The sequence below is a fragment of the Oreochromis aureus genome, linkage group 6, assembly GCF_013358895.1.
Source record: "Oreochromis aureus strain Israel breed Guangdong linkage group 6, ZZ_aureus, whole genome shotgun sequence".
Classification (NCBI taxonomy): Eukaryota; Metazoa; Chordata; class Actinopteri; order Cichliformes; family Cichlidae; genus Oreochromis; species Oreochromis aureus.
In genome coordinates this window covers 3156534-3168863 of record NC_052947.1, presented here as the reverse complement: position 1 = coordinate 3168863, position 12330 = coordinate 3156534, and the positions used below count along the sequence as shown (strand labels likewise).

The window sequence follows — 12330 nt, the reverse complement described above, 5'->3', positions numbered from 1 at the left end:
ACTTTTTGTATATCTTTGTAGTCATTTAATTGAAAAAAATAACGGTTCGATAGATATTTAAACGCACTGTCGCTGTTTCTTGGCCTAAAATGACTAATGTCGCCTTTTATTTTGAAGCTGGCAGGAGTAACGTCCTGTGTAAGTTGGAAGATGCTACACGTTCAGTTTTACGGAGCACGCGCAGAAACGGTGTTTCACGTTTTTTGCGCGCGTGCGATTCTTTTGTTTACAGCTGTGAATTATCTACGTTTTTTGTTTTGTTTTTTTGTGTGAATTATCTAAATTCTGCATTCTAGGTATACCCTATTACGTCAGTAGATAGTGCTCACGGGCTCAACGCATGCGCAACTCAGAAATAAATACCTCTGACCTGGGCACGATGACGTGTCTACACATGACAGAAAACTTAAACAACCAGTGTTGGGCAAATTACTTGAAAAAAGTAATCAGTAACTAATTACTGATTACTTCCCCCCAAAAGTAATCCCGTTACTTTACTGATTACTTATTTTCAAAAGTAATTAATTACTTAGTTACTTTTTAAAAACACAATTTACAACCTGAATAGGTGATAAAGCGATAGATCTTTCAGCCCAATTCTACTTTTTCTGCATAATCCATCATACAAAATGTAATCAATTGGAAAAGTCTCTTTTTAAAACTTGTTTTATTAGTTTTAATCTTTTAACTTTATGCATCAAGCAAAAACTTAATTGTGTGCAACATTCTCTGACTGGAAGAAATTTGTTTAACATTTAAACCTATTTTCTGCACATTCCAGCACATAAAATAAAATATGTTTTTGTGTTTACACTCACTCTTTCAAATAGATGCAAGTAAAACACAGCAGAAAATAAATAAAGTCAAAGGCTAGTTGCTCTATTTTCACCTGTAAAGCAGGACGGGGGTAGGCGGAGGTTTAGCCTGGTGCAGGTGTGCCGCAGCGGTCAGTTGAAGACTCCGCGAGTTTCTCTGTGAATTTCCCATTACAGTCGTAGCGCACTCGCTGCTTGCTTGGAAGTTAAGGGGTTTTTTTTCGCTGTAAAAAGAAGTTTTCTTCCCACGCACAACGGACGCTAATGTTTTTGTCACTTTTTATGGAATCAAACTCAAAATAAGGTCAGTACTTCCACGCTTTAAACGCTGCACGCTCATACTCTCTCCCGTACTTGATATATTATCCATTGTTGATCTGCAGACAGCTGTTGTCACGAACGTCGCACTCGCTTACGTCACTGTCATGAGACATTCTCGCAAAAAACTCACGGTTTTAGTAACGCAGTAACGCAGCGTTCCTACGGGAAAGTAACTGTAATCTAATTACCGTTTTTGCAATGGTAATCCCTTACATTACTCGTTACTTGAAAAAAGTAATCGGATTACAGTAACGCGTTACAAGTAACACGTTACTGCCCATCTCTGCAAACAACCAATTTGAAATAGCATCTTCAGGCATTTTGTTGCTAACAGCCTGTTGCAGTTATGTGTTAGGATTTCTTTTATTGAATCTATGTATATTGCCCTAACAAAGGGGTTCCCAAAGTGCTGTCACCAGGCTGAGCATTCTCCAAAAAGTTGATTCTGTTCCTCTGGACGTAGCGTTTTGTGGGAGAAACGTTTCGTCAGCCCACTGAAGGAACAATGGGCTGGGAGGCTGGTTTCAGTCAGTATGCAAATGTACTGTTTATAAGATTGGGGAATCCTGCAGTCAGCTGAGACTGAACAAGTCACTTGGATGAGTGACGAAACGTTTCTCCCACAAAACGCTACGTTCAGAGGAACAGATTCAACTTTTTGGAGATTTACTTTTCTGCATGATTGAGAATGCATCAAGACATGCTGAGCATTGTGTCCTTAAAATATTTGAAGGAAACTGGAGAAAAAGAGAAGAGAAAGAATTGACAGGCCTCAAAAACTTCATCTACAACAGATAAACAGTATCATGTCCAGGACCTGAGGTGAACGTAAATGTTGCACTGAGCTCCTGGTTAAAAGCCATGAATGAGAACCCAGAAGGGAAACATCTAGAAAAACAAGGAACAGAAAATTTCACAATATGTGAAGTTACAGCACAATTTCTCCAAATGTATTAGAAAAACAGATCAGTCATAAACTCCTTGATATGCTGATGTTATGTCAGTAATTGATGCAGATATCATATGTTAAGCCTGTACACACTTTGTCATGGATGTAAGAGGACTGATAAGAAAAGGTTTAATAATAAATCAATCAAAAATGTTAATCGAGTCATTTGATTTATTCTAAATCGGAAAATAATTTTCTGTCCACCATTTGTGTGACTAACAGTCTTACCTTCAGGTGGCTGTTGTTGTAATTTGGTGACATATAGATAAAACTGGATTCAAACTTCTGCTGTACAGATAGTAAGGAGTCCTGTCATGGGCAGTGTGCAGTCACACAACCCTTACTGGAGAAAAGGCAGTTTGGAAATTTCAGTGACATTACAATTGTTGTACATTACTGTAAAATCAGTGCCGTGAGAGTGACTTTAACGCAGCTCTGAAATATTAAGACAGTGAGATCACAGGATGGCCAAAAATGTACTTTGAAATGAGATCTTCTTGTTTCATTGGAACAGTAAAGTACGATAACAAAGAATAAGTGCACCTATGTAAGAACGAGTATCACTGCTATGGAGGTTAATGTTTTACATGCAGACTCGGGGCTGCTTCTCCTATTGGCATTTTCTTATTTAAACATTGGGAGCTGAAAATTTAGCAGCACAACACTGTGTTTCCTTTTCCCATCAAACATTTCTTTAAGTCATCTGTTTATCAGTGTGATATGTGACTAATATTTTTTTTAGTAAAAACCAATAACCACAAAGTACACAAATACAAGACTGAATATTTTATTTACAAAGATACATGATTACTCATACAATGAGCAAGGTTTCTATAAAAATTACACACGGTGTAAAAAAAACATTATAACATAGTCAAAAATGTTTTATGAAACTCTGACACTTTCAAAGCATAAGAACAAAAGTTTTATAAAAATCATGTTCTTTGATGGTCACATTACATGTGTCACATGTTAAAAGCATAATATACATAATAAACATAATATACTTGTCTAAAAAGTAAACTTTTTGGCTTAAAATGACAAAAGCACACCATTATGAATCATTCCATAGTCATCATACTAGTCCATTGCCATATTTTTATGATCATATTTTTTTGTCATGTGATTATTGATTTTTACCGAGGTATATATCATCACTTTTACTTCAGTTTACACCCTATCCTATCATAAGTCCTTCTTTACAACTCGCTACATATATTTGATTTTGTAATATAAACAGTGAACAGTATTGGGTCCATTACAGACCCCTGGGGGACATCACAAGAAATGTCCAAGCATAATGAGGAATTTTCTCTCAACTTCCTGTCATTTCCTGTCACAGTGTTTCTGGTCGGGTCCCCCCCCCTCTAGAAATACTCAGGCTGCATACTGTTTCCAATCTATAGTACCTGTAATCTCACTGAGTCAGTTAATGCTGGCGATGTGTAACTGTGTGATCTGAATCTGTATTGATTGTCGGAGAGTAATTTATGTTTATCTCAGAACTTTTCTAATAACTTATTTCAAGTTTTTCTCTCCATGATGTGATGTGTATCTCCAGTTTTCTACAGTGGCCCAATATGACTTATTTCCCATTGATGCGATGCAAATGTTGGTTAGTGGTTCTGAGATCTCTTCTATGACCTGCTCAGTACTTAACAATTGTTATATTGATATCATTACAATCAGTAGATATTTTCTATTCACACCTGTTTACAATACAGTTATTTCCATATTTATTATTATTTTTTCCAAATATATCTGCTCACTCCATCATGTCATAGAAAGAGGGAAACATTGCCTCTGTTGATGAATCCAAACCCATGATGTCATCCTCGTAGCTGACGTCATTTTTAAGCCTTTGCTTATTTTATTTAAAAAAAATCTTTTATTATTATTTATTTATTTTGTTATTTTATTCTTATTTCACAGCCTTATATCAAACATAGTCGCCATATTTCAAGCATTGAATTTATACTATAATGATGTGTTTGTTTGATGGTGCAGTAGCTGCAGATAGTTCCCTCATCACTTCCGCCAACGTGAACAGGAAAAACATGTCAGTAGGACACAGGGGGAGTGGGGGGTAGGGGTGGGGGGTGGGGGGTCGTCACTCCTATGAATATGGTGGTATAAGTGTTTGATTCAGAAATTATCCTCCAAAGTAAATGATGTCATGTTACAGCAGCTGCTGTGTTTCATTTTTATTTTATACTTATTTCATCTGTTCATGTATTTTTCTTCATCGGTTTGTTCATTTATTTATTTTAATTTCAAAATGTGTGTCATTGCCACAGTGCTCCACTTCCGGCTCAACTGCTGGTTCGGGATCGGTTTCCTGTAGTAAATCGCAAGTGTTCCCGCCGCAGACTGACCTCAGATCAGCTGTTGGGGTTAGCCTCTGCCTCCCCATCTTCTCCAATCACAGCTCCGTCCTGTCTGTGCCAAGTGTTGAGCTCGACAGAGGTGGGGGAGGGAGGTTTAAAGGAAGTTGTACCACTTGGTCTTCAAAATAAAAGTCTGGGACTGAAAACTCAGGGTAACCTTACAAAAATAGAGAAAAAAGAAATAATTAAAAACAACTAATATTTACCAAATAAAACATGATGATGTATTAACTCTTTCAATAATATTCTTGCTAATAACCTGTTGTGTGATTTGTGCAACTGTTTAGGTTTATGCAGTCCCGTCCTGACTGTGAACATGTTCCATACATGCATCACGTAGAAAGCATTTTCCCAGTAAACACTCCTGTTTTGTAGCGTTAGTTAGGACCTCTGTCTCTGCAAACCTTCCGTTTGTATTGTTGGTCGCAGAACTCAGTTACTTAGCTCAGGATTTGTTGCTGTATATTCAATCTAATCCATCAAAAACAAACAAAACACCCCCTGAAGAAATACACGATTAAGAGTTTTGCTATGAAGTTTCGAGCAGGAAGCAGTTCGAGTGCCTCTCGGGCGCTTGGTTCGGCCACTTTCGTTTGTGGTATCCGTCCCAGCCTGCTCCCGGTGAAGCACGGAGACACACGGGATTAGGAGCAGCAGACGCTCCGGTCCTCGGAGTGCAGGACGTCCCCGGTCACATCGTGGGACAGAGGTGAGCCGTCTACGTGTGCCTGTGCCTGTGGAAGCTCCCGTTATCAGCATCGAGGGAGGCGCATTACAGGGAGGATCAGGACGCTGCATCAGCGGGACTCTTTATTCTAAAGCAGCAGGTTTAATGGGGCCTGTCAGTCTTAGTTAGCCTGGCAGTCCGGTGGAGCCAGCCCGATGTGTTTGGGTGGAGGTGGTGGTCACTCTGGCTGCTGGTGTCATGGTTCCAGTCGGGGATGGGCCCGAGCTTCTGTTCTGCGGAGCAAACAGCGCAGTGATACGCGGTGATGCGGACCGTGCTCTCTTACTGTAAATCCACCTGCAGCCACAGTAAAGGGTGCTGTTCCTAATAATGTGTCTTTAATGCTTCCGCAGGGATCTGCGTGTTTGGCCGGCTCCCGATGCCGTGGAACTGCGGCATCCATCAAGCTTGCGGGATGACGGAGGGAACCGAGCCTCCTCTCTCCCCCACACGCTGAGGAGGCGTTCATGGGCAGCGGGAATTCTAAAGACTGCGTGACTTGGAAGAGTTAATGTATGTATACTTCATTGATCCCCGTGGGGAAATTCCTCTCTGCATTTAACCCATTCACTCAGTGAAGCAGTGGGCAGCCACTGGGCGCCCGGGGAGCAGTGTGTAGGGACGGTACCTTGCTCAGGGGTACCTTGGGGTAGCCGTTCAGTCGATTTGAACCCCCGACCTTCCGATCATGGGGCCACCACTCTACCTACTCAGCTATCCCTGCCCTCCAAGAGTTGAAACTTTGTCAGCCAGGAGCTGTTGGGGACTTGGCCAGGGACAGCATGGGGGGGATGATGAACAGGTGAGATGTTTGGCTCAGTAATGGAAGAAGGACATGAACTGAGCAGTAACCTACAGCACACATCGGGGTGATGCCTGCAACAAAGATGCGACCACAGCAGTGCCGTGGTTAAACAATACTGTCCCCTCATTGGTCTTTGTGACACTATGATGGTGGGAGGCACCATCACCTCGTACACGAGGACTGCGGTGGTCTGAGAAACAGCATCTGGAGAACTGTCAGCACTATGGACTACCACTCCGAGTGCTGCTTCTGCGACCCAGAGGAGGGTCACGGCAGCCTAGATGAGCCAGCTCTTCATAGCATCCACGCACCCAACCGGCTCCGGCCCTCCTCGTACCGAGCCTTGAGGAGTGCTGTGTCCAGCCTGGCCCGCATCGATGACTTCTTCTGTGAGAAGATCGGTTCAGGCTTCTTCTCGGAGGTCTTCAAGGTATGTGACCTCACCTTCTGAGTCTACTACAGCGTCAGAGTAGTTCTCTGCTGGTGTGCCCATAATCCTCCAGTGAAGAAGATATTTTCCTTCATCTTCCCACACATTCAGATACACAGACAGTGGCTGGTGCCTGACACTTTATAGCAGGTGTGGGGACCTCCAGGCCTCGAGGGCCGGTGTCCTGCAGGTTTTACAGCTCCAACACTTGGGACAGGGCTGTGGTTCCCACTGTGTAGCATCCCCCCTCTAGAGGAATATGGGCCCACTGTCTAATAGCAGATTCTATCTGCTCAATAGTCCTGGGTCGTCTTTATTGTATTTTTCTAATGTTTTCCGTTGCTCGGTGACAGTCTGGAGTGCAGACAGGTCAGTTCACCATCTTGACTCTTGTACTACCAAGCCGTGCTGTTGGAATAGATAGAGTATGTGATCTGAGCTGCTGCAGCCAGTTTCTCACTCTGGATTATTTTTAACCTTTTACTTCTGTTTTTTTTTGGTTTGTTTGGGGGTTTTTTAGGCATTTTTCAGTCACATACTCTTAAGTTATATTAATTTATTAGACATCAGACAGTTAAGATGTTCTACCTGCAGAGAGTTTGTAGTTGTTATTAATAATGCTTTGTTGTCAGCTAATAAGCTATTGATTTCTTATTTATGCCATGATCCACAAGCTGAAAAGAAAATGTGACGGCACATAAAGCCACCCTTGGTGACAGTCATGTATCTCTGCACTGTAGTGTTTGTGAGACTAAATGAAATATGAACTCGTGCAGTTTAACCCTCTATACCTGATTAGTATTCCCATAGAGTGATTCCCAAGAACTTTGAGGGAAACACTTGAATATATCAAATAAACCACTGAAAAGTGTTAATTCATATTTTCTATCACCGTACGATGGGATTTTAAATGGGTGGGGTGTACGGATGGGAGAAGTGTTCACCCCAACCGGTCGCAGCAGATGGCCCCGCCCCTCCCTGAGCCTGGTTCTGCCGGAGGTTTCTTCCTGTTAAAAGGGAGTTTTTCCTTCCCACTGTCGCCAAAGTGCTTGCTCATAGGGGGTCATATGACTATTGGGTTTCTCTCTGTATGTGTTATTGTAGGGTCTACCTTACAATATAAAGCACCTTGAGGTGACTGTTGTTGTGATTTGTTGTGATTTGTGACTGTTGTTGTGTATAAATAAAACTGAATTGTATATGAGCTGAATAATAAACTTAGTCATCAGCATAAGACAATAATAAAATGAATGACCATGTAGTTTGGAGCTGGCTCAACAGCATGGCTGGATGGCATTAGAAGTAAGCCTCTGCTTCATCACACTCCTCCTCCACTGCTCCCTCGTCACCTCATTCTCTTCCTCCTGACCTGAGCCCTTACCTCCTTAGCTGAAGTCAGAGCTCTAACATAGGAAACTGTGCATAAACATGCAGAAATTATTTAGTCATGATATGTTTGCAGTTATTGCCAGCAGACTAGATGTGCAACCCTTCTCTAACGAGAAAATAAAGTATTCTCTAAAAAAGTGACAGCTAGCCACCTATGATGTGATGCTAGGACCACAGATGCAGCCCACAGTGTTTTTAAAAAGCCACATTTCCTTGTGATAAAGGGTCTGATTACGTTGATACATCATCTGAGAGTTTATTTGCTGATGATGTCAGAGTGATGATGCTCAAAGCTTCAGTAAGACCAGTTTAACCCCTTGCTTATCGTTGCAGCAGACACTCTCTGACCTGTTTCTGGCTCTTTTCACAACATTTCACAGCCTCCTCTGGAGCACACAGACATGGATACTTCACACTGGGCATGTTGACAGCGGAGCTAAACAGCCTTCTGACAGGATACAAACTACAGCCAGTGTGTTTTGATTTGCCATCAAAACATGGAAACTATTTGATGCACATATATCGGTTTTTAATCCTAATTTATGATTAAGTGTCTCTAGTCTGTGGTACACACTTGCCGACCAGTGGCAGTTGTTATTAGTCAACAGTGGGACACAGAAGGTTAAACAGAGCATAAGTGCGTGGGCGGAGTCACAGGCCCATTTTGGCAGTTTGGATTTGATTGATCAAAGTGTTCCTGAGATAGGATTTCATTTCCTGTTATGGAGTTTTTCCCACTTGTCCAACTCTGAGTTATTAGTGGCACCAACTGTGCTTGAGGCACAAGCTTGGACCCGTTTTACGGCTCTGGTACCCACTCATGTACCAGATTTACATCAACAGGTGCCAGTTGATCTGTGGCTATGGGAAGCGCTACCCCAATAAATTCACTGATGACTGCAGGACAGTTTTTGCCAGCGATACAATTTCACTGTACTTCACTCAAGATACAATATTATGGCAATTTTCACCTTTTTTAAAGTACAAATTGTGTCCTCAAAATTAAACTTTGTCAGTTTCTGTTTTATCAACACGACAAAGTTGTCGTGTTGTCAAGCGCTGTCACTGAAACCTGGTGTAAACGTTGCCATAAAAAAGAGTTGGTCTGATATCAGACTGTAACTGAATGGGATCCAATTGCAATTACATGGAATCTGTTTCAGATAGTACGAGCACTCACTACCACCAGAGACTCGCTGTCTTTTAAAAAGGGAGTTCTTCCTCCCCACAGTCATTGTAGGAAATCATCTGATTTCAGTGCTAAATGAGTAAACCATTATGAACCATTATGAACCATTATGGACTGGGGATATACAAATGAGATCGTATTGAACTGAGAAGAGGAGACAAAGGAAAACCAAACATGTGCAAAGCTTTTAAGACTTGTTTTCTTCTTCCTTTCCAGGAATAGAAAACATTATCACCAAGCTATTCAGCAAACTGCTCACAGCAGGGTCTTCACTCCTATTTATCAATGTTTGTGTTAATGTTCAGAATGAAAACAGATGATGAGTGATTCCACTCTCACTGACACTCACTCCTCTCTTTTTAAAAAACAGGGAAAGTTTTTGTTTAAAGCCTTCAGTCAAAGTAAATTAGCATGTTTCGTCAGTCATTGGAAACAATTTTCAAATTGGTCACCATTTTCCAAGACGGCCACCACTTCCTGTACAGGAAACAGCTGTTCTACAGAATTCCAGCTACTCAGTCAGTTTTAGAGCTTTTACTCTTATTTCTTTTTGGCTGTACAGAAGTCAGACTGACATCTTAGCAAACTTCTCCGCAGCTCCTTTCAACAAAGACACAACTTGACAATTTCCCAAAAGAAAAAATATTAGTCAGAAATACATGCGTAAACTTGTAAAAACATTAATTTTAATCTACATTTTACATTTCTGATTTTAGCCTCATATAGAAACAGAAACTTTCCTGTGGTTGGATTTAGTGAATCATATGTGTCCCATTTAAAATTCCAGGGGGCGGAGCAACAAATACCTCCAGTCCTGGATGTTGTCTCATCCATGGATTCATGTACACTTCATCAGCTGCTGACATCTCTCAGGACACATCCACACTCAGTATTAGAGGCTGACACGACTGCCTCGGTTAGTGCCTGATGATGATGTAGCTTCCTTAAACCTTGCATAGCAGTTACACTGCAGTAGGTAAGCAAGTGCAGGGTCTGTCACTGATTTACCAAACATTAAGTAGTATTTGATACTGGACCTACAGTACTGATGCATTCATTCATCAAAGGGTCCATGAAATATTAACTATGATGGCTCAGCAGTCTGAGGTCAAGCTGAAGGCTACCAGCATCTTTCTTTATTTTTCCAAAGACTGTTTCAGCTCTCATCCAAACAGCTTCATAATTACTAAACTGCTGATGTGAAGTTCCAGATATTTTACCCCCTAGTGAGGTTGTCACCTTGTCCTAATAGTAGTCGATCCACCCTGTCAAAACGCTAAATCGCATCCTTCATACTGTAAGCTAGAAGTCTTAAAATGACTGAGAGAACCCCAGCGACCTCCTACGAGCGAGCACCATGAACCCGTGACCTTAATGACTCAACCGATGGCTCATGTGACCATGTGCATTTGACTTTTATTTTATGCTCAGCAGGAAAGAAGAAGCTGCTGTTGTCGTCTGTTGTGTAGTTGAAGATAACCACTCGGATGCTCCTGGTCCAACATGCACATTGCTCCATCCAGAGCAATGTGCATGTTGGCAAGAGCGTGAAATAGACCAGCATATGTTGCAGTCACGGTGGAGCCGTGCAGCAGTGTCAGTACCAACAGTTACGCAACTTGGCTGGTTCAGGTTTAATTATTGCTGTACATTAGTGGTCTCTTATCATTACCATAGCACTTATGACTAATAATAAAACAGTAATGCTAATGTGGGAGCTAGGCAGCAAATGCTGTTAGTCCTATCCATCTGTATTAATGGACAGTGTTCATTTAACAGGCTAATGCATCTGTGTGTCGTTTCAGTTTGAAGAAACAGTAGCAGCATAAAAAAACAGCTCTACCTAAAAGACTGTTTATTATTATTATTTATACCTTTAAAGTTATGTTACTCTCATTTTCAGAATTGTCACTGTTGGTATTGTTTGTATTACATGTGTTGCCGTACAGGTGCATCACCCTGTTGGTGGGTTACCCTGCTGTTACCTTGATTTAGCCATATGTAGCTGTGTATTCATGTGTGAGCTACAACTACCTTCCAACATCAACTATTTCCCCATATTCTTGTTATCACATTATGTATGCGTATAAGACATTTGCCTTACATGCAAAAGAGCACTGGTTAGAGGTCGAGAGGAGACACAAGCCCAGCCGAGGGTGGTCACAAGTTTCTGTAGTCCTAGCCTGGGTAAATGGGACGGTTGCAACCCAAAAAGTCTGAAGTTCCTTTATATGTGGTACAAAGAAACTTCAGATTTGTGTGGTCAACTTTCACACATGTGGTTTGATACCAGGATTATTCAAAAAGGCCAAGTCGTGTTAACTCTGTCTCGGGTGTGGTTGGGTTTCCAGAGCTCATCAAGCAGCTCCATTTTAAAATGTAAACTGGCTAAAGACAGAATAGTTACGAGCATGTGTGTCATTATTGTAAACAGCTGCACCTGTAGTGTGAAGTTTTCTGCTGCACTGCATCACTTCCCCCAAAGTAGAGCAGCTCAATCGCATTAAGTAAAGCTGCTGTGTGACTACAGTGTAGAGCTTTGTGTCTGCTGCTCGCATGCCTGCAAACTTGGTGCTGTTACACAAAAAGCAGAATGAAACCTTCTTTCTTTATTTTCTTCCTTCTTTTTTTTAATACCTCTTTTTGTAATAAATAACAACTAGAAAAATTTGCATTTCCTGCGAAAATGCTGTGTGGATGCCTTAATGCTGAAGCTGTCTGCTGAAAAGCTGAAAAAGATGAAAAGTTGCAAAAAGTTGTATGGTGGTGAAAAAAAAAATGTCACCCTGAGCAGGATTCGAACCTGGCCCTCCTGGTCTCAAGGCGACTATCCATTTCCCTGAGCCAAAGTCATTCTTACGAAGAAGAGGTGGACAGACTGACAATTCTGCTGAAATGAGCAGAAGCTGCTGAGAATTGTGCTGATAAGAGGTGAAAAGGCTGAAAATTTTGCAGAAAAGAGATGAATCAGCAGAGTTTCTGCTGATAAGAGTTCTTTTTTTCTGAAAACAGCCAAAAAAGCTGGAATTTGTGCTGAGAAAAATGAAAATTTTGCTGAAAAGGGGTGAAGAAGCTAAAGTATACCAAATCAAAGTATTTGTGCCAAAACATAGTGTTTCTGCCATATTGTGGTATTTGTACCATAAAAGTTACTACATTACAACATGAATACGGATTAAAGATGAAAGAAACTGGCAACAAATTCCTCCACTACAAACCAGTCTGATACCACTTCTTTGCAGTGTTCACGTTTACTAAGGCACTACCCAAAAGGTGCCACAAGAGGGCACTCCAACACAACAGATGACCTATGTACAC

At 41.3% G+C, this 12330-nt stretch overlaps 1 protein-coding gene across 2 annotated transcripts in view; it reads left to right on the top strand.

Moving 5' to 3' along the window:
- Positions 1–5051: 5051 nt before the first annotated feature.
- LOC116316864 (dual specificity testis-specific protein kinase 1-like) overlaps positions 5052–12330 on the top strand; it is a 30869-nt gene continuing 23590 nt past the window's right edge. Inside the window, exons 1-2 of one of the 2 annotated variants that reach the window (XM_039613761.1) lie at positions 5052–5181; positions 5553–6434. In XM_039613761.1, the coding sequence (XP_039469695.1) occupies positions 6228–6434 (207 nt within the window). In that variant the 5' untranslated portion in view covers positions 5052–5181; positions 5553–6227. Of the gene's footprint in view, positions 5462–5552; positions 6435–12330 lie in introns of both variants that reach the window. The other variant, XM_039613762.1, reaches the window with a different exon arrangement.